At 41.9% G+C, this 27,715-nt stretch overlaps 1 protein-coding gene and 1 long non-coding RNA gene across 4 annotated transcripts in view; one reads left to right on the forward strand and one right to left on the reverse strand.

Annotated features, from left to right (window-relative positions):
- TMTC2 (transmembrane O-mannosyltransferase targeting cadherins 2) overlaps window positions 1-20,770 on the reverse strand; it is a 378,380-nt gene extending 357,610 nt beyond the window's left edge. For both annotated transcript variants that reach the window (XM_084639748.1, XM_084639749.1), the window contains exon 1: window positions 20,230-20,770. In XM_084639748.1, the coding sequence (XP_084495874.1) occupies window positions 20,230-20,312 (83 nt within the window). In that variant the 5' untranslated portion in view covers window positions 20,313-20,770. The remainder of the gene's footprint in view (window positions 1-20,229) is intronic.
- LOC311526583 overlaps window positions 19,882-27,715 on the forward strand; it is a 37,531-nt gene continuing 29,697 nt past the window's right edge. For both annotated transcript variants that reach the window (XR_014713059.1, XR_014713060.1), the window contains exon 1: window positions 19,882-19,978. This is a non-coding gene — a long non-coding RNA (uncharacterized lncRNA). The remainder of the gene's footprint in view (window positions 19,979-27,715) is intronic.

Here is a 27,715-nt window from a genome sequence, read left to right on the forward strand (position 1 = left end):
CAAATGTAAAGTTAAATATGTGCATAAGCATTTGAAGTTCATGATTCTGCATTTACAAGAAATTTTGGGTGGGGACTAATAAAGTGTTTGTATAATCTATAGGACACCTGGGCCTGGCTCCTAAATGGGGCTCTGACTGTCACCATACCAGAAGGTAATAAATTTGAAGGAATACAGTCCTTGCTTAAAATGCCAATGCAAAAATAGCTTATTTTTTAAATTATTGACTTGAGACAAGGCCTAGCACCAGGACAAATTTCTTAAAAGTTGGATTGGACTCTTCTTGATAATAGCTACCTTTGCTGGTAAGGCAACAGCATTCCAACTATGACACCGAAGTGAGCTATGAAAAGATACTACTAAAAAAAGCCATTCGCCTTTTCTACATGGTCAAAGCACATGCTTTCATAAAATAGTTTATTATTATTGTCCTTGAGATATTCTACCGTTATATAAAACATAACTTGAATTGTTCCATCAGAGCGCTACCTTGACCTCCAGCTGTGTTTAGCAACATTGCATTGTAACAACCTACAGTAAAGTTCAAATCCTGAGGTAACTGCCTCTGCAGTTATTGTTTCATTGAATTTGTAAATTATTTCCTTCTTCAGCTTCAGGTAAGCATGCATATATTGTAACTGAGTAACTATGCTGACTGGGGCTGTGAGTGTGACACCCACAGACAGGCCCTAGAGTGTGTGACAAACCCAAAAGATCCTTGTCTCATGAAGTAACTCTGAGACAAAGAAAAAGAGTGTTTGCTTCCTAGTTTGGGGATATGTAAGCTATTTAAACGAACAGCAGCAGGAGAAACTACTCCTGCACCCTCTTTCAGTAATAAATAGATGTTATGTTGGCAAACTGAACTCATGCCAGTATTATTCCAAGGACTCCGCATGGCTGTTCAAACCCACCAATAAAGGAGACTCGGAGGTCATGTAACAATGCATAGTGGGTGCAAATCAACCGAAGTCAACGGAACTTTATCAGGGATGGATTTATCCCCACTATTCTATGTGGGATGAAGTGCCACACACACAAACTGCAGCAGCAGCTGCAAATGTTGCATGAGAAGTTAAGAGATATGCTATCCCAGTGGAGGAAAACCTGAGCACACAAGATTTGCTGAGCTACGCAGGAATATGGAGCTCATATTGTCAATTAATTCCCCAGGTTCTGTAACTCTAGCTTATTCCTGTCCATTCGCCATGCCCACACCAATGTGGTTATGCAGTCTGAAGGAGATCATGTGTCTTCCCCACTCCATCCCTGCAAGAAATGTGGCGGAGGCCGACACCACCCTTGGGAAGGAGACAGTTTTAAAATCTCGCAAGGGCCTGGACAGCAGTTTCTGGTTGGGCCTGTAGTCTCGTCACGCATTCATCGATTGCTCATTCGTCAGAGCCAACCGCCACCTCTTGCTGAGGGCACCTGGGACCTGGCTCCATAGCTCATGAAGTAACTGGTCTCGTAAACCAGGGATTTCAAGTTCACACAACTTAACTGTCACTGTGAAGCCTCTAAGGAGAGAGGCAGGATGCAGCAAAGAATATCCATGTAATCTGGCAAACTAGGGGACGTACCAGCCTTTAAAATGGTTTTCCTCAGGACAGAGCAAGATAGATCCTTAAAATGTATCCCAAAGTAAAGTCGTTTGAAAGTAAACTCCAGCAGCCATATCCAAGAGCCCTCAATGTTTGCCTCTTTATGAAAGTTCATCTTACAAGAGAGCAGACTACAACTCCTATACATTCCACCATTTTTACCGAGTTTGTCATAAATGTCAATTGATAACATTGTTTGCACATGCAGTATTGTGTATCAGTTTGCATAGTCACACAAAGGATTGTCAGCTTGCAGGAGGACTCTGTGCTAACTGCTTGGTCACAGTATTCATTTACATTTAATAAGATTCCTTAAAAACATGGGGAATTGTGTTTATCTAAACCTCCTGGGATTACGGGGGGCATTAGTTCAGTGATATTTCTAGCCAAGAAACATGAAACTAGGCTCTGCAAAGCTAGCTGTACATGTGCCACATATATGACAGATTGATCTATTAAGACAAACAACTCTGTATATTGCATTCATTTTTACCAAATTTTATGTGCCAGTGACAATTTACACAAGTTGAGGATATGCCCCAGGGTTTTTTACTTTAAAGTGCAGTAGGAAATCTATTAATTTATTATACCTCAACTGCTGTAAGCATCATGTTAAAAGCCAAACATTACAAAACTTCTAAGGATTCAGAAGTAGACACTATTTTTAACCTGCAGCTTCTGATTAGGTTTTTGGGGGTTACTTAAAGAAGAATCACATTACTGACTTCTTTTGAATAAGGAAAGATGACAATATTAATACTAATTCCTTGTGTGTCTTTATGCCAAAAATAATTTAAAAAAATATTACAAGAACAACCACACGCCACAAACATTTTCCCTACTTCATTATTTAGGACAAGCAGAACATGTTATGAATTGTAGTTATTTATGTTTAACATACTGTATTATATTTGCTTATGGCCAAAAGGTCTATCAGTTTCCCCACCTTGGCTGTCAGTCATTCAATAGCAACTCAGCTCAGACTTCAAAATGAGTCTTATTCTTGTTTCCTTGCAGGGCCTCAGACTTGCAAACAATTAGCAATGTGCCTAACTTTAAGCACCAAAACAGTCCCACCTAATGCAGTTGGTGAAACTGTGCCCTTATTTAAGTGAGTACGTGTATAGTTGACTTCAGAGGGACCAGAATTTCATCCAGTGGGAGTACTAACATGTGAGAAGTTGGACGTATGCCCAACTGCTTACAGTGCCAAGGCCTAGGCTGCCATGTTATCTCTTTCCTGACTCACACTCAGCAACTACAGAACAGTTTCCTTAAATCTTGACCTGGATGGCATCAGTGTCTAATGAGATGGCCACCAGCGAAAATTACTACATCTTCCTTGGAATTCACTTCTTGGAAGCTACGAGGTGAGCCATCATCCTCCCCAACACAGATTTAGAATCCAACATTTCAGTAACCTAAAGTTAAGATATCCCCCATTTGAGAACACACAATGCCTCTGCTTAGACGTTAGGCCACTTACTAATCTGTATAGTACAGTTCATTTCTAGTATGTTTTTCTTTAACTACAACAGTATTAAGGTCCAATTAATTCTAAATTAAACTGAATTAAAAGACAGGTTAGGCACTTATTGATATAATAGTTGAAATGCTGCCTCTGCACCAGCTGACTCACTTAAAGTCCTTCAGAGAATGCATAGCACAAAGTGAGAGTATTTGATTTCCCACATTTAGCAGTTATGAAATTTAGATCCATTCTGCCAGAAAAATCAACAACAAAGTAGCTGTGGTAGAACAGCTATCATTGTCAGTGATGCATTATCAATGGCGATGACAGTTTGAACTTTTAATTAAGTCAGAGATGACCAGGTTTTCAGGAATAGGATTAAGACAGAGCTGTGTCCAACATCAGGTGTGCACAGACACTACAAGAATTCTGGAAAGGGGTGAGGAGAAAAGTGAGAAACTTCCAAACACCACAGTACCCTTTACATGATAGCTTCTGTAGCATCCCTCCCTGTCAGAGGCTAACATAGCTCATTTTGTTGGCTGAGTCTAAGGTTCATAGGTTGGGTTTTTTTGCACTGTTTCAAAACTATTTTCAGACCTCAAAATGATGTCATTAGACCAATCAATCAGCCACTTTGCTTTTATCAGGTAGAGCCATCACCTAACACTCTATATGTAAATGCTTTGGAAGTGCTTTTTCATCTGAAGAGCTGGATCCTGACACATTTCCTGAATTTTGGAGCAATAACTAAATAAATTAAGGCTAGTAGGATACAAACAACAACTCAGTTTAACAGAACGCTGTACTGCTTACAGATTTCTACGGGCATACAAATATAGTCAGTTCAATTTCATATTAAACTTGATCATTCTTCTGGAAGCTTCCCCCTTTGTCATACACCCCCTCTCACTAGCCCTCCCTCCCAATCACTGTACTGATTGATGTAGCTGGTACATTGGAAGTAGGGTTAAGTGGACAAAAGACATCCACTATTATTACTGTAATCAAAGATTTATATCACTGGAAGCAGCCCAGACAGGACCAGGATTCCTTTGTGCCAGGCAGTGTACAAGCATAGTATTTGACATGGTCTCTATCCTGATGAGCTTACCCTCCAAACATGTGTTCTACCCTGACAAAAGACTCTGCATAACTGGTGAAATTTCAGTATCTTTTTGTGCTATAAACAATTTGATATTCCGTTACTCGTCTGGCAACATTTTCTGCCTGCTGAGACCATTTCTGCCACCCTTAGCCATTCTGTGTGGGATCTTAGTCCATGAGAAGTCAGGAGGTGGCAGGTAAAGTCAACGATAAACCTAGTGAAAACAGACGAATGAGGTCTCTCCCATGCTGCCCAACTACCTCTTTCTCCTGACCACACAATACAATATGATCCAATTTAAAGTCCAAGTCTGCCATTTGTACTGAAGCCAAGTAGTCCCTAACTCCACATATTACCATTTTCCCCTAGTTTATTTTGCATACCATCTTTAGGATTAGAAGAGTGCTCTCAGAACACTTCTTGAACAGAAATGCTCAATCTTCACTCCCACTCTGCTACTTAGTGAACAGATGTCCTTATGCCTTCTCCCCACACTGAGAAGGTATAATGTAAGTTATACTCATAAGAGGCATTGTACCGATTACATTAGAGCTAGAGAAAATTAATCACTCAACAAGCTGATCTTAATCCCAGTTATGTCTGAAAATTCCAATATGTTATGAGTTTGGCAATACATCAATATAAGCAAGAAGTTTTATATCCTTCAGTTCCTATATATTTACCTGTAAGTATAACATTTTTACTTGCATGCTTTTGAACCATTTTACTCATGTAGAAACTAATCCTGAGAAGTGTTGGACTCCCTCAGTCCCTTAGACTTCAAACTTTGACCTTAACACTTGTGCTGTAGTATATGCTAGCTCACTTATGCCATTATAAATTTGCCAGTTAATACAGTATATGAAGAACTACAAACTGGAATTTCTTAATCTATTTTATCTATAATAAATTACAGTACAATAATCCTCACCAATATCTAAAAGTTTAGTCTCCCTGAGATGTACAAAACAAGTGTAGAGTCCATTTAGTAGTTTTAAATATATGTAATGTGAAATTTTTGGGAACTGTACATGTGCAGGGCAGTACCCTGACTGAAGCTATTGCAGCATAATCTGTCAAGGCATTTATATCAAGCTCACAGTGCTACTCACCGATTCTCCTTAGACAAGTTTTCTCCCTAAAAGCTAACCCAGTGCGTACACTGAGAGAGCTACTGCAGTGTGAAGACCCTCAACGTATTCACATTTCTTGAGCGATGAACTGACTCTCTTACACATTTAGAGTCAGAGATTAAGGCCAGAAGGGGCCAGCAGATCATCTAGTCTGACCTCATGTACGTCACAGACATTGCTTACTTTATAATGAAAGAGGTACGGGAGCTGAGCCCTGGCACAAATTAAGCACCGGCTGGGCAGCTGGAGAGTGGTAGCTGCTGGCCAGGAGCCCAGAGATGCTGGGGCTATGAATCGCCAAGCCTACAGATGCCGGGGCTCATCCCTGGCAAGCCTGGCACAAATTAAGCACTGCTCACAGGCCACCAGCACCCACACACTAAACTGAACCCATTTCCAAGTTAAGCAGTCATAATGCCAGTAAATAGCCTACACCAGATAAAAGCACTACAGGGTTGGTGTTTTCCGCATTTGTAAAATAAGGAAAAGAGGCAAAGAAGATAAAGCAACTTGCCTGAGCAGCACCACAAGCTAGTAGATTAGGCATAGACAAAGCAATCAAGAGATGTTTGTCTGTTTGGGATACTATTCTCCTTTTACACAGGATCCTGTCCAGGAATGCTGGAAGGACCAGCTGCAGTCAGAAGAGCATACTTGGAAAGGATCTTATATGAAGAATGTGACTGAAATATTTAGATAAGATAAAGGAAGGAGCTGCCAGTCCCCTAAAGGTGAAGGGCTTCCTGCATAGTTGCTTTTACAAATACATCATACCTCAGCCAATTGATTGTTTTTGGCCAGGGATGTCTACTTTTTTATTAGTATGTCTAAATTGAAGGTTATTTTCTTCATTTTAGCAAGAGCCCTGCCACTGGCCCTTTAATTTCTAGAAGACAGAAAGCAGCTTGTTGCCTTCATACATTTAAACCTTTTTTATTGTTCTTTAACTCTATTTGTGGGGTATGAAGTTCCAGCTATTTGAGCCTATCTTTAGATAACCATGCAATGCCAGACTCCATAGTGAATGTCTGTAAACCTACTGGTTCAACTCAAGCTAAAATAATGACATTAAGAGTTGATAACAGCTGACAGCAATATGTTTGCACATATAGGAATCTACAAGAAGGTGCATATTGAAGAGAGATACTAAGCTGGACTACCAAAGGTGATGGTAATCTGGGTAAATTGACTACCGGAACGGAAAAAATAGAAAGGAACTGCCACTAAACTCCCTTCCTCAAAACTCAAAAAGAGATTATTTATATTACACTAGCATTTACAGACTCTTGACCACACCAGTCTATCCACTGTACATACACATATTAAGGACTGGTCTACACTAGATGCAACTTTAGCGCCCTCCTGGCCAAGATAGAGTCTGCTCTGCAGACAGCTCTGGCCAAGATAAGATGCACACAGGAATGCAGCTGGAAAAATCCGAGGGGCACCTGTTCCAAACCCTCCAGAGTGAACACCCACCCACCGGAAAAGCACAGCGGATGTAAGAAAGGGAAATATGTATTTACAGAGATATGAGAGGAGAAAAACAACAAGGGGAAATGTAGGGGAGAGCAGTAAAACAGGGTTGCATCCCAACCAAGGCTCCACAAGCCCAATGGTAGCACAGTCTGAAAGGGCAGACACTGAGCAATGTGTCTGCACACAGAGTTCAGGAGTCCTGAGCAAAGTTCCAATCTGGCAGTTGAGTCCTGGGTGCTCCTAGTCGTCTTCAGCACCAGTAAACTTTCCCCAACAAACCCCTCCAGTGCCCTCTTCTACTGTTCTCTGCAAAGCCACACAGAGCGACCGCCTCACTCCTTATTCCCAATGCACTGGCACAGAGCTCCTCCTGGTTCCTGTCCTGAGATGTCCCCGATCGGCCAGTTCTCTCTGCTGCTTCACTGTGCGAGGGCCTGCTTGCTGTAGCCCTTCTCTCTGGAGCTCCACCACCACACCCCTGTTTCTTTCCTCCCTCTCATTGCTCCCCCTCACCCCTTCGGAAAAAAGATTTAAAGAATTCTTCAATCAACATAGCTACCATCTCCCTGAGCGGTGGATTTACTAGAGTGACACCTTCCACTGCTGTAGCAAGTGTCTACACAACTGTGCTGCTTTAGCATTTTAAGAGCAGACATAGCCTAAAATAATCCCTGCCCCAAAAAGTTTACAGTCCAAAAAGACAAGACAGACAAAGGCTGAGAGGGGAAAGAGAAGCCAAGAGATGCAGTCATTTGTCCAAGGTCACCCAGCCAGTCAGTGGCAGAGCCAGATATAGTAGATATAGGGCTGGGGCTCGACGTACATTGCTCTATCCACTGAACCAACCTGACTCTCTGGAATTATTATTTTTTTTTTTTAAAGCAAAGGGTGAGTATGAAACAAAATCATAGCTTATTCTCTTTGGTCTTTTGCCTTATTTTAACCTTACTCCTAAAAAGCTAAAATATTCTCAAAGTGAAGATTTCACTTTAATTTAAAAAATGGTAAGTGTGGGGGGTTTTAGTGTTCTGAATGATTTTGATATACAGGAGGAATAATTTACAGTGATGTGAGGTACCCCATACTGCTATGCCTTTTCATATAAAACATACAAAATGCATTCAGGTACAACAGTGTTACAAATAAGCTATAAATAAATGGAACTTTTATGAAAAACTAACTGCTACACATAAAAATATCATTTTGCCTGATTAAATTTTTTCAGCATTGGCTTAGCATTCGTTCTTTTTGCAAATTTCATTACATGCATCCAAGCAGTGTTTAGATTATTTTTTGTTTATTTATTTATTTGGCTACTAGAAAAAAACTGTCTTTGATCTGAATTAATGTTTATTTGCGGGGCAGGGTTTCTTTGTTTTTTTAATTTAAATACTGTAAAAGATCAGCAAGTTTAGTTAAAGAACAGTTAATTGCTTAAATGAAAAAAAAAAACTTTCCACAATTCCTACTGCAACTAAAGTTAACTTGCAAAACAAATACCTTCTTCCCCAAAAATATAACCTTTAAAAATTTCCTCTTGTACAAGTATATAAATACTGAGACTTAAATTAAGACTGATGTTACCAAGACTCACCTGTAATTATTTAGGCCCTGATCCTGCAATTAGATCCACAGTCAGACCCTACAGGAATCCAATCGCTCTCACCGTATGACAGGATCAGGGCCTAATATAAAAATAAATGTTTATGAAGTTTATCTATGACAAGGATCTTAGATTGTAATAGAAGATTTTCCAGACTAGACCAAATCTTAGAAGTCAGATCATGTATGTGAAAATAAATTTTCAAGTGGGGTGGGGCGTTTTTTTGAGGGGGGGGAGCGAAGGTGTTTGAAAGACAGCACAGAGTGGTGAACCAATCACAGGACTAGTAACCAGAAATCTAGTCCTGGCTCTGTCACTGCTTTCAGGGACTCGCCCAAGGCCACACAGCTACTGGTGAAATCCTGGCCCTATTAAAGTCAATAGCAAAATTCCCACTGACTTCAACTGGCACCAGGTTTTCACTTAGTGTCTCCATCTGTGAGACTAAAACTTCAGCAGTGTTAGGAGGTTTGTCTGTTAGGGTATGTCTACACTACAAGCACTACAGTGGCACTGCTGCAGCACTGCATGAACAGCAGTTAGGAAAACGATTTTAATTGTCAATGAGACAACCCCAATACAAATGCATTGAGAAACAAACAATTATAACCTCACTAAGCCATTTTTACTACAATTTCAGAGTAGAATCGCACTTTTAAAGTACATATTCATTTCACAAATCCATTGCAACAGAAGGGCCAATTAGTCACAAATTTAACTTGTTGCTGCCCTTGAGTGTTGTTATGTTGTATAATGCCATGTGCCCAATTTGGTTTTATGATACCATCAAAAGGCTTCAAGTACACACAGGACAGAAGGGGAGTGTATATGGTGCAGACCAGACTGAAGGCATATGTGTGGTGCATTTTAAGAAGCAGTTTTCCTCAAGTGTTTGTGCAGCAGTGTACTATTTAGCATGCTAGTTTGTTGTTTATGAGTCAGTGGTATCACCCTTGAGGGGCCAGCCCATAGGCAGGGTAAAGGATCTTCTATTGCCACCAGTTAAGTGATAGCACTCACAAGACGAAAACAAAAAATAAATACCCCTGGAGTCCTATGGGAGGACGTGGGGTATGTCTACACAGCAAGGAAAACCCTGAACTCAAGGAGCTCTGGCTGCCAGCTGTTTCATTGCAGCAGAGAGTTCCAGACTCAGGCTCTAGAACTCTGAGGTAGGAGGGTCCCAGAGCCCAGGCTCCAGTTCGGAAATCTACACAGCAATGAAACAGCCTATATCCCGAGTCAGCTGGCATGGGCCAGCAGCAGCTTTTTCTTTGCTGTATAGGCATATTCCAAAAGACCAAGGCAAAAATTTTCCGAAGTAGCTAGTGATTTTATCTGCTTGACTTTCAGAGGATGAGAGTTGCCAGGTGGGGGTGGAATTAGACCTCCTTAAGTTATCAAGTTGGGCATCCAAAATCACTAGTCGGTTTTGAAAATATTGGTCCAGGTTTTAGGTCCAAACCTCTACCTCCCCCTTCCAGGGCATGTGTGTTTTGTCTCATAACAATATAACAAATCCATACCTGCAGATAAGACACTTAATTTGTCAGAAATACACATACATGCATGAAAATTATGACGCACTTGACTACAAAACAAGTTAGGTGTTTAATCGCAGCATAATAATTTGAACAGAGACCCTAGGGACGGGGGCAGTCTAAGTACACTTTGGCAGAATCACACCTAAAATGGCTATAATAACTGAAGTCGACACTATGCTGGAAGTTAGTGATAGGAAAAGGAAACCAGCACCATCACAATTTAATGGTTCTAAAATAAGAGATGAGATCAGAGCAGAGTTTAAAAATGGTTAGGACATTAGTCAGTGACAGGTACAGAGGAAGTATTACCTAGCTCCCAGTAAACAACTTCAACTTTGTTATCCCCTTTTCACAGATTTTGGAGGAAGAACTATGGACCTGATCCGGACTCCATTAGAAAGAGTCAATGTGAATCTTTCCATTGACTAATGAGAACTGGATCAGGCCGAGTGCTTATTTGAGAGTGAGGCAGACAGAGTGGAATTCTTTTCAAACACTGACATCCACTATGTCTAATGTATATTAAGTAGGGTTTCTGCTCCTTTTCTTTATCTATATTTCCTCACCCTACTAATGTTGGGGTTCTTGTCTCCCATAGGTTACTAGACCTTTTACCTCAAGTTTATTAGCATATAAGTCAATTAGTTACCATGGAATCCTTGTGGTCACTCATCTGTTGATGTTCCTACCTTAATATATCTAAAGCTGATAGCAACTGGAATCTTCTGGTTACTTGTCAGCAGTTTAATCTTACTTGTTTATGACCACATTCAATATCATGATATCTTATGAGCTACGGTTCCTCCTGGCTAGCTGCTTACAAGAAGGCTTTTTTGGGTTTCTGGTTTAGTTTAGCTAAGCTATGGTCTTACAAGCCTTCACGCTTTTAGGGCCTATCTTATACCTATGCAAATACCTATATGTCTTACAAGCCTTCACACAATGAGCTTATCTTATACCTATGCAAATACCTATAGGCTGCAAGGTTTCCCAGGGCTTGGTTGAACCCTATGTGAAGCGAAGTTCCTTGTTTACTTTCATGTGTCACCCTACTTATTTTCCTGTTGCAAATACTGAGGCTTGGTCTACACTTAAACTTATGCCAAACTTGTTATCTCTCAGAGATGTAATTAAAGTGACTTAAACCCCAGTATAGACACCCTAGGTCAATGGAATCCTTCCGTCAACCTAGCTACCACTTCTCAAGAGGGTGGATGGAAAAAACCATTCCATCACTGTAGTGTCTACACTACAACACTATGTCTGCGCCACTGTAGCATCTGCAGTGTAAACAAACCCTACCTCTTAAAGAGATAAGATTTTGCTGATTACAATGGTCTTTTCTCCCTCACTCTCCCATCAAATCATTCCTCCATCTTAATACCACTTAATATTCAGAAAAAGAGAAGCATTGCTTAGCGCTTTTCGATGCCCACACATAGAATCCCAAACAATGGACTCTGACTTTTTGATGCCAAACTAAATAATCAGTATCATTCTGAGAAAGTTATTGGGAAGAGCCTAAGTGCTATTTCAGAGAGTGACAAATGAGCAATGCTTCTGCGTGGAAGTAAGCACTTAATTAGCCACTATGTGAAGATGACATCTCAGAGACACGAGTACAGAATTTATAACCATGGCCGTCTTGTTTTCAGTGCTTTTGTTGCTCTCTTACCAAGTTAGTACTGTACTAGCTAGCTGAAGATTTACATTGTTAAATTCAGAAAGCAAAGGACTTTCGTAAACCTGTAGCGCTGAGTTCTGGAGGCAAAACTGTCTCCTCTCTCTTGGGCTGTGGGTCAAAAGCTCAAGCTTCCTTTCGTCCATTAGACAGGTCTATGAATAAAAAGGGGATCCCACAGACCAGATCAGTTGTGAAGTCGCAATGCTTTGTACTGCCATGCGGAAAATCCTGCTTCAATTACCTGCCAGTCTCGGCTTCCTGGACCAGCTGGGACTGAAAGCATTCCTGAGGCAATGGTCTCAGCTCCTGGGGAGGAGGAAGTGCTTTGAGTCACTCAACAATGACCCTTACAGATGAATTAAGGAGCTACATCGACTGGTTTCAAAGGGAGGTTCATTCATTCTCTGCTGAAATGGGAGACGCCAAAACACAAGGTCTCATGTTTGAGGTATTATGGAGAAGAAGTTAAAGATGGGCAGCAAGGAAAACGCCTATATTTTATTGTACTCATATTATACTATACACACACGTTTTTAGATATTACACTGATTTTGTAATGGTGTTAAAGCAAGAATATGCGCCATTTGTGGAAAAGCCATTGAAGAGCAAATAAACTGAAAATATGGAGCTCAGTCAAAATAAATAGTTTTGATGCCAGAAAACACAACAAACAAATGGCAAGAACTGAGACTACAATTTAAGGGGATAACCATAAAGAAGGTGAGTGAGCACGAAGAGAAAATACTCATCATTTGCATGGCGATTTATCCTCCTGCCAATTAGCCCCATGTTACAGATGGAAAAACTATGACAAAAAGACTAAGTAATTTGCACATGGCCACAGGAAGATGTCAGAGCCAGGATTAGAATTCAGAATTTCCTCACTACTTTTCCTTCTCTCTTCATTGGAAAGTAACAGGAGACTCTGGAGTGCAGTAAGTACCAGATACAGTGAGTAGCAGCCACAATTAAAGAACAGGAATACCCAACAGTTTTGTTGGATTTTAAGTGTAGACTTGCTCAGTCTGTAAAACCAAAAGCAGTAATAGAATATTGAGATCCTTAGAGACTTAGGTCTGCTTGTTCCATTCTTTGCCATCCCTACAGTCCTCAGTGTTGGTTTTTCCTAACAAGCTACACATTCATCAGATCAGATAGGTGTAACAGCATCTCAACCATACTGAAGCATCAACAGAAGGCACAGTGATAACATCTGTCAGCTCAACCATTTTTAGTTAAACATGCTGCAACCTGTATAGATACCACCTGATCCATTCATGAAAAACTGAAAACATGAACTCCTTTCTTTAACCCTAAAGGACCACTCAAGGTCCAAACAAATGTGACTTGAGAATCCGAACTACTAGAGATAGACTGAAACCTTGCAGTACTGCATGGTTTCTTGTTGGCATAAACAACTCGTGCGCAGAACGTGCTCAGATCTTTGAAGGCAGATAAGCAGAATACATGTGACCATTCATGATGCAAGTCAAGAGAGCACAAGCAGTTCAAAAGGTTGCCAAACCTCAAAGGCCAGCAATAGAGGCCAGCAATTGATCAACAATCAAGACGCCTTCCAAAACCATTTCAGCATGCTAGAGGCCAGGATATCCATGACCAAAGATGTAGGACAACCAATATAAAATTTGAGACTCCACATAAAAATAGATATTCTAGGTCAACAATACTGGGGGAAACTCAAAATGAAAAGTAAATAAATAAATGGGTACTTTTTTATTTTTTAAAGGATAAAATTTCAGACAAATCTGTAAAACAATATAATGGAGGAAATGTAAAGCTAACAAACTCATTGACCATGCTGCCAAAGAAGGGATTTGACTTTTAATGGGTGTCAGCATGCTTTAAGTGAATTAAACAAGTGAAAGAACTTCCTCGGTGTTCAAAATTATTTTGCCTGCTACCTGAAGTTTGATTGTATGTTTGTAACAATCTCTACTACAGATTACCAAGAGGACTGAACCTAGAGCTTCAGCAGCAAGCACATGTAAGCTAGAGGCATGATTCCATGAATCCATAACAAATCTTGCTCCACAAGCAATCTCAGAGACCTCAAAGTTAGAAGAGGAATAAAAGAGAAAGGTAGGGAAGGGGAAGTGGCACTGGTAGTTCTAAATTATCACTCCTTTCTTACAGATATATCAGATGTTCAAGAAATAGAGGAGATTTCTGAGCCTTATGAATGACTTCCACTCTGGCAAGCTAACATGATGTTAATATTCCATAAAGCACTTCAATTTGGAACTCTATCATGAGCGGGATGAGCTTCCCGAAGATGAAGTACGAACATAAGAATGGCCATACTGCATCACTCCATCCTAGCTCAGAATCCTGCCTTCCAACAGTGACCAATGCCAGGTGCTTCAGAAGGAATGAACAGAACAGGTAATAATCAAGTGATCCAGGTAACTAGCCAATGACCCCAATACAGAGTCTTCTCAAATCCAGAAACAAGCAGCACCATGGACTAGATATTAGAGGAGGACAGGATTCATGCTTTACACAACTGCTGTACATTCATGGAAAACTTTCAGGTTCTCATCTTATATTGTGATGTATAGGAATGCCAAACAGTAATTGACTTTCTGAGTCTGTACCATGGCATCCCTACTAAAGAGTCACAAATGTCATTCTTCTGGATGAAGAATATCTAGATTGATTAAGCAACAAAAGCTGACTCATTCAATGTGTAATGGTTGAAAAACAAACAAACAAGAAGTATTACAGTGGGCGCCATCGTGTGTTAGCATTGGAAAACGGAATAATATGAGAAATGTCAATGCAATAGATTCATCAGGCTTCATGATCAGGTATTTTGTTTGCTTGGTTGCTTTTAATTATACCACTTGAAAATGGTTAGTCTCCTTAGCTGAGATTATGCAGGCATCTGTTCTGGAGTACATTCTCCTCTATCAATGCGTTAAAGGCCACAGCTTCAAATAACTGCTATCATCATGACCATTTTGAATAAGCACATTTAGCATGCCGAGCTGCAGGGAGGAAAAAAAAAAAAAAAGAGAGAGAGAGAGTTAGGACTTCCCCGTCTTAATCCCACTGTTGCAATCTGACAGTTTGCACCCATTTGACTATTATAACAGCAGGAACGTCAGTGCTTCCAGGAGAGTGCATTCGAACTGAAAAATTAAGTGTAGATGACAAGACAAAGGACTCTAAACATCATAAATGTAAATTAATAATCAAATATACATAAAGATCAACTAAGAGACAGATGGCAAGCAGTTTTCCCCAATGTACTTATAGTTGCTCTTCCAGCACATGTATTTGGATCACTTGCTAGATTAAATCTCATGTGGCAGGCCCAACAGAGATACAGTGCAATAGCGTATGGATTCAGCTTAATTTTACTTTGAGCAATAGTTTTGGATAATAAATATCTTAAATGTGTACTAAGACTTGACACAGGTTGGAGCATTAAGCCAAAACTATAGAAGAGAGCTGTTTGAAATCATTTCCCATCAGCATGGCAGTTCAATTTGTGCTTACTAAACAGAATAGAGCATAAACTAAAAAGTTGGTCTATTGTATTTTATTTGATTGAATAAACCTCCTACGCAATAAAGGTAGGAAACATACCTTCTATCATTCATATAAATGGCTGTTTTCCCCAAGCGATTAGTTCATAAAAAGGCTACCTCACAAAGAATTTCCTGTCATGTAATTCACTTTAACTTCTTGATTTACGAATCAAGATTGTAAAACTTGGGGATAGCATGCAGTCTACATTTGTCTACGATAATTACTGAAAGTAAGGGTGAACAACAGAATTCCATCTATCTACACAAAGGACATCTGTTTTAAAAAAACTAGGTATTTTCAAATGCATCAGTTTTATGAATGGTCTACAGAATTATCTAATCACTTAAGGTCAAAAGATCATACTAATACTATCCTTAAAATGAGCCTTTCTTCAAATACTTAGTAGAAGAGCAAAACCTTCAATGGAGGAGTTGTTATTGAGATGGTCACTGTAGATATGTACGATCTCAGGTAACAGAAGCACTAAATCTTGCACACCCCAGTTGTACACTTACAGTGACCTAGCATAAGTTACACCAAGGACTACACCATCACAACAAAGCACCCAATAGCCAGTTAAACAAAAACTGCAATTTAAAGTCAAGCACAAGTGGGCAAGCAAAAGCAACTGTGTTATGTCTGCTGCTGTGATTAGACTCTTTCCTGTCATACTGGTACATATAAGTGCAATTCTCATTACCGTGAATGAGAATTTAATGTACATGACTGGAAATTAGCCCCCTTAATCTGGCAAGAAATTGGATTTAACACATGGCAACAAAACCACAAGGAAATCTTCAACACAGCCCAGTCACGGAAATTACATTCCCCCAATACGGCTGTATCAGTTCCAACTGATTTTTCTCAGCTAAACCCTGTGTTAACCAGCAATGTCAGCTCAATGTGGTATTACAAAAAAATTAAGTATTGTACTCCCCATTCAACTTGTTCTTTCGTATAATTTTCTTCCTATCTCCCAATGATCAACTGGCCAAAACGGAAGACAATTGGGAAAAATATTTACCTTATTTCTAGATGAAGAGAGGGAGTCTTTCCACATGATCTTAGCATGCAATTTAGAACCATCAAGACCCTTTAGGAAAATTACAGCAGAGGGGAGGAAAAGAAACATGCTTTTGTAAATTCTGCATGCATCATTTGAATTTTCTGGGATTAGAGGGGAACAGAAAAACAGGGGGGACTCCCTCCATTATACTGCATTTTGGTTTAGTTGCCACTACTTCAGTCAAAGTTTTCAATACCCAGTCTGAACCATAAAAAAATCAACAGGCGTTCATTCTCCTTATTAATATTCCACAGACAAGTCAAGCTTTCAAGTACACTTCACGTAAATTATATGAATTTACGATTACAAGGAAGGGATGTACACATTTTCTTATTCTATTTCTTAACCAAAGACTTTAAATTCATTCCATTTCAATTTAACTGGATGAATGGGGTGAGAGGGGAGAAAAACAGAAATATTGAGCCCTTTGATATAAAACAATCAAGCTTAGACGAGGTAAGTTTGTTATATCCCCATCATGCACAGTTTTCGGTATGGTGCCATGAAGCCTCTAAAATATTAAGTTTTACCATAGGGAAATTGATTTTGCTATAAGAAGTTTTTACGATGCCACTTAATCGTAGCCAACCTACTTAAAAAAAATACAGAAAGCAATTACAGACACCCTTTATATAGTAAGCTTGGTCATTATATATATAAAGAACAGATTCTGATATAATTTCAAAGTAGTGGAAAAGGAAATAGAAAAAGTTAAGGTAACATGATGCCCTCCTGAAACAAACATTACAGTTTCCAAGCTTAAATGTACAATCTTGATTCACTTAAAGTTAGAAGCATGATCCATCTCCCACATGGGGTGCTGTGTCCTGCAGTTCCAACACTGACCTCCTTATCTAGTGTTACTTTTCAAGAAAGGTCCTGTAGGGCAGTGCCATTCTGCGATTACAGTTAAAAGAACATTTTAGGTCTGAGAATCCCATTTTTAAACACGTGAGCTAGGAAAAGCTATTACTATCTTGCAATATTTGTTTTTCCTGTCCCTTTCAGTGAGGTAGTTGAAAATGTGCTAATTAGATGACCTACTGTACAGAACTGTCATTAATTGGAGTTCAGTGAACCCTAGTGAATTGCTATATTTTAGTTACAACTACTAGAAGTGTTTAATTTATTTAAAAGCCAAAGACATAAACAAATCCGTATTTTAGAATTTAATTTAAACAGTGTGAGATTTATGTTAAGAGGATACCATGTGATTATCTTTTCCATTCTTTCAGAGATGGCCTGCAATTAAACATTACTAATATTTTCTAATGCAGTGGTTCTCAAACTTTTGTACTGGTTACCCCTTTCACACAGCAAGCCTCTAAATGCAATCCCCCCCTTCTAAATTAAAAATACTTTTTTATATTTTTAACACCATTATAAATGCAGGAAGCAAAGCGGGGTTTGGGGTGAAGGCTGACAGCTCATGACCCCCCATGTAATAACCTCACAACCCCCTCAGGGATCCCGACCCCCAGTTTGAGAACCCCTATTCTAATGGTATTAAAGCACAATTATGGTAGGATCGAGAGACCTTGACCGCTACATCAATAATGCTAAGTAGTATTTCAAATGACACTGCAATCTTAGCTAATTTGGACTGGCCAGTGGAAACAAAAGTTTATACCACATCCTTAAACAACCCAGTTTTGCAATACATACTAAAGTTCACATAAATATTCCAAAATTCCTACAGTTCTTAAGTGTAACAGGATGGGTTCAGATACTGTCAGTGTGTGAAAAAAATTCCCCACTTTCGATTGAGCTAAATCAGACCTTACATTTCAGAATAAAAGTAGATTTTTCTTCTGCGTGGTTTTTAAAAGGCATATTAAAACAAACAAGAATCACTATACAAAACTGGAGGGCTGACAAACTAGAATATTTTAACTACCTCACAGAACTTCTTCAAATACATGTAATTGACTTTAAGGATTAAAGTTTGAATGGTTACAGTCTGAAACTGTAAACTGTTCCAGGGCTAAGATGCTGGATAACAATTGAAATTTGGCATTCAGTTTCAGTATAATAGTAGGAACCCTCAAAAAAGGGGGTTTATTCTGGAAAGCGTGGTAGACCTTAACTATGGCAGGTGCACTCTTATACTGTGTAAGAGAATGGAAGAACATTCCAAGTTCAGTAATTAATTGACTCCAGTACAGAGACTATTTCCCAAGGCAATGGACTAATCAAAGCCATAACTGATCCTTTCCCTTCCCATTAATGTCCCTGAAAGTTTGGAACAAGTTATCTAGCAATAGCTCTGCCTTAGTCATTTCCCACTCTCAATCTTGCCCCTCACACACTTTAGCTAAATAAAAGCTCCAAAAGGTTAATACCCATAGACTCTAGCTAGAAATGTTTTTGCCAGTCAATGTGCATATGAAATACGAATCGCTGACCTATAAGTTATATACACATATATTCATTTTTTAAGTTTGATTAGGTCTAGGACAAGGACATACTGTGGTGGCCAGTTACTAGTAGATAGGAGGATTCAAGCAGCATGGCTTCCACATAAAGCCACTCTGCCAAATCCCAATCACCAACTCACCCTAACCCAGAGGATTAATTCACTTTCCAAAGCAGAGAGAGGCTGATGAAAAGCTGTCAAAGTAAATCTATGCTCACTTTTTGGATGGTTCAATTTCAATGTAGCATGAAACACCCCAGGATGGTTAATAAGTTTAGCCAGGCGTGCTGTTCTCCCTAATATATTTTAATTATGCATCTGTTTTAATTGTAATCAGATTAAGTGACCGGAAAAGGCACAAATTGGAATGTTCCCTAATTGCTAATGGAGCTTTTCATCAGTTTCTAAACACAAGTACATTTAGGAAAGAAATAGGTAGAGACACCAGTAAAACCGTGACATTTTCCAGCAATCGATGCAGTTTCTTTGACAACACAGTTCAGGTCTCATTAGCTGCCCAAACTAACTCGAATGCAAAAGACAACTTCAAGCCCCAGGGACTTCATCTTTGCTAATTAGCATAAAGAAATGTTGAACACACAAACTAAAGCTGCAAAATTAAAATTAAAACTAAATGCGTTTAGAAGCGCTGCTCATCCGATCTTCAGCGGGCACTGCATACACACACGCAGTATGCACTTGCAATAAGTACAGTGCAAAGTTAAAGCAGAAATCTCTATTCTGCTACTATAGTCTGTGTGTGTGCCAGAGAGAAAGAGAGAACTGTCAAATGCTTCGTAAATCAGACAGTCACGGAATCAGTGGAGGGAAGGGATCTGTTACGGGGGGCGAATCTTCCTTCCCAACCCAGACGTTACATCGTTTAACGGGTTTTTTGTTATACTAAGTTACATACACAAACACGAGAAGTGGAGATACACACACAACGTTCATGCACTCAACGCCCACCGAGCAGAGATGTTCGTTTTCCCCAAAACTTAAGCGCTTGCAAACAGTGGAGGGGGCGGGAAGGGGGGATTGCAGAGAAAGAAGCGGTTTGTTAGGACATACAGCAGCTCGTCTTCCCCCCCCCCCGCACCGCTTTTCCGTTCTCTCTTCTCGCAGCTGTTTAATTCCCTGTTTAGAATAAACAAACTTGATCTACACGAGTCCTGACAGCGGGGCAGCTTGGGCATTAGAGGGCTGAGCTCTGGCAGGCACCGAACAATGCTAGCTAGGCAAAGCAGCGGCGAGGGGCGCATTTAACGCTGAAGATACCGCAGACTAAGGCTCTGCCTAACCCTTCCGTCAACAGGTGAGCGCGTCCCCCACCGCGCGCCGCCCCGGCCCCCACTCAGGGAGCCCGGCCAGGAGCCGGGGAGGAGGGTTCGCGCCTGCGGAAGGCGCTCGGAGCAGAGGGGGCTCCGCCAGCGCTGAGCCCCGGGGGGCGGGGGGCTCTTCTCTCAGCCGGCGGCGGCTCCTGCCCAAGTTGTTCCCAGACCCCCCCGCGCTCCCCTAGGGCTCCCAGCGCAGGCTGGCTGCACGGCTCCCGCCGGCACCACCTACCTGTCATCGTAGCAGAAATCCGCCCCCAGGGTGTTGAGATACAGGACGAGCCCCAGGGCGCCGCTCACCAACTCTGCGATCATCTCTCCTCCGCCTCCTTCCCCTTACGCCGCCGCCGCCGCCGCTCCAGCACCGGGGCAGCGGCAAAAAGCATCCACCCGCCCCCTTCCCCTCGCTCGCCTCACTTCTTCCTTCTCCCCGCCCGGCTCCGGCCACTTCTCGGCTCCGGGCTCAGCTCGGCGCGTCCCGCATCCTCCTCCTCCTTCTCCTCCACGCCCTCGGGCAGCAGCCGCGCTCCGCACCGGCGGCAGCCGGTTTATTGTTCGCCGCTCTCCGCTTCTCCCCTTAACCCATAGCAGCTCGGGGAGCGCCGGGGAGAGGGAGCCGGAGCAGCCGCTGCTCTTCCGCCGCCCGCCGCCCGGGGTGCCGGTGCCTCCAACCCGGGCGCAGCTCAGTCACTCTTCATTGGCTCCAGCCAAAGCCCCCGCTCGCTGCTGAACTGCGAGCGCCGCTGCCGAGGCTCCGCGAGCGCCCGCGTGGGGCTCACCCCGAGCTCCCAGCGCGCGTGCGCGCCCCCTCCTCCGCCCCGCCCCTCTCCTCTCCCCGCCCGCGCCGGCCCCGCCCCGTCTGCACCCCCCCCCCCCCCCCCCGCCGTCCTTGCCCCTTGGGTTGCACGCTGAGAGCCGCTGGAAGAGCGCGGGCGCGGCTGGCAGAGCGCCCCGGCGAGAGGCTGCCACAACTCCTCCCCTCCCCAGCGGCATCAATAAGCTGGAAATTCAACACGAGGAAGCGAGCCGGGGCCGTTGCGGAGGGAGGGGGGGACCCTTTAGCTTTCACCTGCCTGACTTGGGTGTCTGGGGTGCCCCCAGGAGCCTGGGGTCGCGGTTGCGCGGCGCGCAGGAAAACGCTGAGCGGCCGGGGCTGCCCGCCGGTAACACTGCAGAACGATTGCGGCCCTGGGGCAAGTCGCCCCGCAGGCGGCGCGCCGGGAAGCCGGAACGCGGCGCGCACGTGTGGAGGGCGGCGGCGGCGGCGGCGGGAGTGGAAATCCGACAGGAGCTGTGCTGGGAGCCCGGCGGGGGGAAGCCAGGCTCTGCAACGCTCTTCGATCGTGCCCAGGGCAGGGGGGCACGGCGCCAGGGAAAGGGTGCGGGTCCGCCAAGGGTTTGCTACCCCTGCCTCCGTTTTACACCGATTCCCCCGTTTCAGTGCGTTTCTGAACGGTTTCCACGAAGTGGCGCACCGTGCAGTCCGTGAGGCGTGGGAAGCCGCACCTCCCGCCGGATGCAATAAGTTGGGGAGTTTTGAACAAGTTCCCCCCCCCCCCCAGCCATTGCTATTTCACGCCGTTCTCTCCGGCCTCGCGGTGGATTGAGTCCATTAAGACCTCTCTCGGGGCAGTGCTTGAGGTGCTCTTGTGAAGCCTGCCGCTGTGTGTCACAAACACAATGACCGGCATGACCGGGAGCAGTGGTTGCAGGCGTGAGGGTGTGGCGCGGGCTGTACAGCACATTAAAGCGTTGAGGGGGCCTTACTGAACCCACTCCTGGGAGCTACCGGGGGTTAGCAGTCCGACTGCCGCTCCGAGTACAGCGCCTAGATCTCACATGCTCAGCTGCCAGAAAGAACCTTGCCTCCAAAAATCAGCTGGGAACCTATTTTATATCGCTGCCCAGACAATCCTGGTCAGCTCTACATAGTATGTCTCTGTAACAAGATGATTTGAGTTCAGACCCAGCTCCTCTGGTGAGCCATCCCCCCAAAAACCGCATAAAAGAGAAGGTAATGACTGTTGGGCCATAGCAGCAGAAACATCTTTGTCAACTCCATCCAGGAAGGATATATGAATGGCTGGGGTTTTTCCCCCAAAGCAGCAGGGGGGAACTACTGGCTGGAAGAGAGGAGGTCCTGCAAGGAAACCTTAGGAACAACCAAGCCTGGGGACAAAGTTTAGCTGAGGTTGATCTCTAATTTTTGAGTTACCACTAAAGCCACAGCCCGGATAATTCAGTGGCAGAGGGAGCATAAAAAGCCCCCTACCTTTGAGTGGACTGCATGAGGGGCAAGCAGCAGCTGTCCTTACTCTCCTGAAGGTGCACAGTTCCCCACTGAGGCTTTATAGGCTTCACCCCATCATTAGCAGGAGTAGACTGCACTTACAAGGGTGCAAAGTGCCTGTGCAACTGGAATGTAGTGCAGTAGCTGTGTGGGTCCTAGGGTATTAAGAAACAAGGTGGGTGAGGTACTATCTTTTATTGAAACAATGAGGAGTCTGGTGGCACCTTAAAGACTAACAGTTTTATTTGGGCATAAGCTTTTGTGGGTTTAAAAACCACTTCTTCAGCTCCTCATTGTTTTTATGGATACAGACTAACACGGCTACCCCTCTGATATCTTTTATTGAACCAACTTCTGTTGGTGAGAGAGACAAACTTTGGAGCTACACAGAGCTCTTCTTCAGGTCTTGTGTAGCTCTAAAGCTTATCTCTCTCACAGAAGTTGATTCAATAAAAGATATTACCTCACCCCTTCTCTGTGCAACTGGAAGACATTTTGGTTTTCCAATGCACCATTGTACCAATAAAGGAGAAGGACCATTGTAAAGAGTTTTCTTAGCTGGGTGAAATGTGGTTTACACGATCACACAGCTGAACATGTATGACACCTGAACCTTTACATGTCATGTCAGCAACAGGATTCCACACACAAGAAAATGATGTGGCCCAGCAGATGAAGTAGCCAGTGCAGTGACTTTGCTACAGGGATCCACAAGACCCTACTTGGAGACATAGGCTCTTTGCCTAACTCAGGAAATAACCCTGGGGAAGAGAAATAACAGGGTGGATAGAGTGCTAAGAGAGTTGCTTCTGTTGCTCAGTTGGTTAAAAATAGTAACTGCACTGGTGTTATTAATTATATTGTGATATATTTTACCATATGATCAGGAAATGTCAGATAATTCATACTGACTCACAGTAGGCTTACTATATGACATGTGATAATCACAAGGTATCTGGCAAGGTAATTTAGGAATTCCCTTCCGACACCAAGCAGCCACTTCCAAGATAACTTTTTTTTCCAAGAAATTCACATTGTCACAGATTCTACTATCATGGGGAAGAGAAGAAGAAGGTTGTAACAACACATATTAACAACAGTAATTGTGAAGATGACTTGAGTTATTCAACCTAAAAAATACTCTATTGTATAGTTTAGTAGGCACATTTCTATGAGTTGAGCACAATTAATTTAACAGCTTTAGCACCAACATGGAAATCTTTTCTTCCAATAAAATGTAAAAGGACTCTGAGCCATTGTGTTTCAATATATTTCACCTAAGCCATGCCTTGAAGGTAAAGCTGGGGCACAGCATGAAGAAAAGCACATGCCTGTCACAGTGACAGATTTGGTTATTCGGTCACTGACTTTGATACCATGGTGATGAGCGTGGTATAAAACCAAAGATAGATTTGAATAGACACTTCAGAGTCTACACACCATGCTGAGCAATGGCTTTCAGAAAATATTTGTGCCAACTCCTTTGCCATAGAGGAAGAATAGAAAGACTGAGCCCTGAAAAGCTTCTAATGATTTTGCATTTAATGGAACAGTTGAAGTATTAAATGGCAATACAAATATTGTCAAAATGTGTCTATAGCTGTATTTTATCAGTTGTTACAGCCACGCACAGACAAGTAGGTGTTGCAACATATGCATAATTCTGAACAACACGTAGTTTGCAATGCTATGCCTTAGTGAGCTCAAAGTGTAAAATATAGTACAAGTCAAAAGTACCACTCAGCTGTGTTATTGCTGTTTAACATCAATGATAAATAGATTGTTCTAAAAAAAGTAACCAAATTAATTGGAATACTTAAATGAAGGAGTGTACTGGGAAGTTTGGAACACTGTCAGTAAATCAGTTAATGTTCTTGTAATTCTCTCTCATTAAAGCTAATATTAAAAAATTATATACAGGTTAAGAAAAGAGTGTCTGTACATCTGGGCATAATGCTTAGTTTATCCACGCATACAAAGTTTGTTTTTAAAGTCATAAGATACATATAGTGCATAATCAGCAATAACCCAAATAAATTTAAGAATACAGTTTAGATATTAGCATCCAAGTATTCGGGTACAAACATGTCTGAAATTTGAGTCTCAAATGTGCAAATAAGTAGTACATCTTCCCAACCTTCACAACTCCCCTTTCAGCCGCTCCATCCATTGATAAAGAAATAGATTTGTATTTCTGGTCAGTTGTGGTCCAAATCAAATAAACCACTTATTGGTTATGTTTTGAGTAATCGTTCTAAAAATCTCTTTACATTTCACACAATGGAATTAATCATTTTGGGGATTTATAAAATATCTTTTTTCCCTCTTGATTTGCTAACTGGGGAGTGAATATACTGAAAAATTACAACACTATACAAATTAGCTAGATCAAGTAAGATGAGAGACTGCTAAACTAATTATAATTAAAATCTAGGACCAGACTGTGAACACTTCACAAGCAATTGCATTAACATCAATGGAATTACTTATGTCAGAAATTGTTTATTGAGGTGAGTAACAGGTTCACAATCTGGCCCTTAATTTACCTACAGAAGAAGATGGAGTGTGGAAGACAGTTTTAACTAAATGCCTTTCTCAAAATCACTCGGGTTCACAGATAAAGAGCTGCTTAATTTTATGGACTTTATTTGGGGAGGGGGGGAAGGGACATGTGTTAGCATGTGGCTTCCTGACATGTTGATAGGATCCCATTCCTTCTCAAGGGAATCAGCATCGTCTTTCTTCTTTTAATCATTCTGTAATAGTAATAATAAAATTAATATTAAGAAAAGCAAATCCATTTCACAACCATAAATCCATTTCACAACTAGTAAAATCTAGTGGAAATCTAAGAAAAAGGACAGTGTAAATTGCCATCTATATGAACAAAACATGTAATGAACTTATATTAATAACAGAAAGAGATTCAGCAAGGATTTCAATAGAGTAACTTTTATAGGAAGCATATTTCCAGGAGACACCAATTCCTACTTTAGATCAGTCAGTGGAGCTAGAGTATTGCTGCAGAATTGATACATTCATGGAGGAAAAGAGAGAAAAAACATTTTTAGCTTTAGATAATGTAATTACACGCAATCATGCAGCTTCACTCTGCCCTCTCTGGTAAGAACCAAGGATGGTAAAGGCAGATTTCTACGTCTTTAGAGATAGATAAATTAGATGATCAATCTATCATCTAAAAGTGTTAGCTCCTAACAGCTATGAAGAAAAATAATTAGCTATTTTACTGAAAAATAGGGACTTAGGCTGGGATTCACAAAGGGACTTGGGTTGCAATGCTGAGTGTCACAGTGCCTAACTTTCAGGCACCCAGAAAATCACAGGAACACTGATCCACAAAGTCGAGTTAGATGTTTAAATTCCATATATAATGACTGGGGAGAGATAGGCACCTAAGAATGGGATCCACAAAAGCACACTAGGTGCACAGCTACCTAAACTGACCAATGGGAGATGCCTACCAGAGGATTGTGTGCTAAGTCCTGCCCCTCTCTCAGATCCAGGCACCTCCATCCAGGCTGCAGGGAGATACCTATCTCTGTGATCCACGAACCGGAACCAACCACAGGACCAGTATAGCCATTGGGCCAAAGAGAGTGAGAGAATGAGAATGACTCTAGTGTTTAAGGCCCTCTCATGGGAGGTGGGAGACCCCGTGTCCAGTCCCCCTGCTCCAATCATTAGTTATCCACAGTGGAACAGCTTCAACATGAGAGACTGAGGAACCCCCACATCAAAATATCCCATAGCTCGGTGGTTAAAGCACTCTCCTGGGAAGTGGGAGACCTTAGTTCATATCTCTTTTTCCCTCCCCTGGCAGAGAGGGGGGAACTGAACCTGGGTCTCCCACATCCCAGGCAAATGCGCTAAGCACTGATGTAAAAGTTATAAGGTCAACACCGTCACCTCCTTTTCTGACATGATTTTAAATGGGACCTGATCCAGTAGGCAGCCTCTTAGTGTACCTACTGGATTGGGTCCCACACACAATATAGGTGGCCGAACACCTATCTTCCTCAATTTGTGAATCTGTCTGGGGTTGAAGTGGGAGACAGGCATCCAGATGCCCAGAAGGAGGCAGGAGTGCACATGCCCAGAGATGAAAAAATAAGCACCAAATTTTTACTTTGAAAACTTAGGTGCTACATGAGTTTGGGTATCTACAGGGTTTGGCAAGAGTTTTGTGGATTGTAGTGGAGCTGAAACTGGGACTTAGGTACCTAAACCCAAGATTTATCCACCTTTGTGGATCTGAGCCCGAATTCAAGTTTCTCAGTTTGAAAATCCTAAATACTTTGTGTGTCAGCTTTTCTTTTTGATTAGCTATTTATTTCACTCTAATAGCTACAACACACTACAACCTGAAGATATCTGAACACGGAGAGTTAAAGTCTGGGGAGGATATTTCCCTTTCTCAATATACTTTGTATCCTCAGAAATGTGCTATTTCTAATTATTTAGCTGTCTCAAAACTATGCTAGGCAATGTGTAAACCACATGATCCTCTGTACCAAGGCTTCTTGACTGAAGTATTCTAAAGTTTCACCACACCTGGGAATCTATCCCTTTTGATCTAGTTATAACACACAGAAGGAAATGCAGTTTTTAGGAAGTCCTTACAATTGAGTCACTTAAAATAACCTCTCAGCCATTGGCTTAATCTTGAAACTTACTCTTCGCTCACATGAGTAGTCTAACTAGTCAATGGAGAGAGAGTAGAGGGCAAGATCATAGCCTAAATTTGAACTAACAGCTTTAATTAGCATATTTCAATAACAGATTGTTCTGAGAATTCAGGAAGACTGTGTGGATTTAGGAGATACTCCAGGGAGGGGTAAAATTATTTAAGGCTACATCGTGGCCTGGTCTGTGTGGCCACACATAAGCATAAGGGGGACTAAGACATTCATCCTTGAAAGCTGGTGTGGCCGCCTCACATTTCTGCTGCACACAGAGAGGCAGAACTAGGGGCTGCATGCTCAGTACTTCCATTCCACATATGTGAGTGCAGAGAAGACATGGAAGGGTGGGGAGTAGTCTGGACTGCTATAGGACTGCTAATCTTCTACTGGTATGAGCAAGCAGCAGATTACTTCCCCCTGGAGGAATCATGACTCTCTGAATGCATATACTTTTGATGTGAACACTCATACATGAGAATGTAGCATTTGGGGCCTGTCAATACTCACATCACTCTCAAGTTCACTATGCTCACTATCCTCACATAGTTCATGTCTACACAGGGATATTACACCAAACTGTTTGTTCACTCTAGGTTGAGTGATTTAACTATATCAAACTGAAGTGCGTCAATACCACTTTGCTTTGCCAGCTTAAGGAACTTTCCTTATTAATCATTGTATCCATAGAGTTCTCTACTTGTTCAAACTAACCATTTAGCATTCAG

The sequence above is a fragment of the Lepidochelys olivacea genome (genome assembly GCF_965140295.1).
Source record: "Lepidochelys olivacea isolate rLepOli2 genome assembly, chromosome: 1".
Taxonomy (NCBI): Eukaryota; Metazoa; Chordata; order Testudines; family Cheloniidae; genus Lepidochelys; species Lepidochelys olivacea.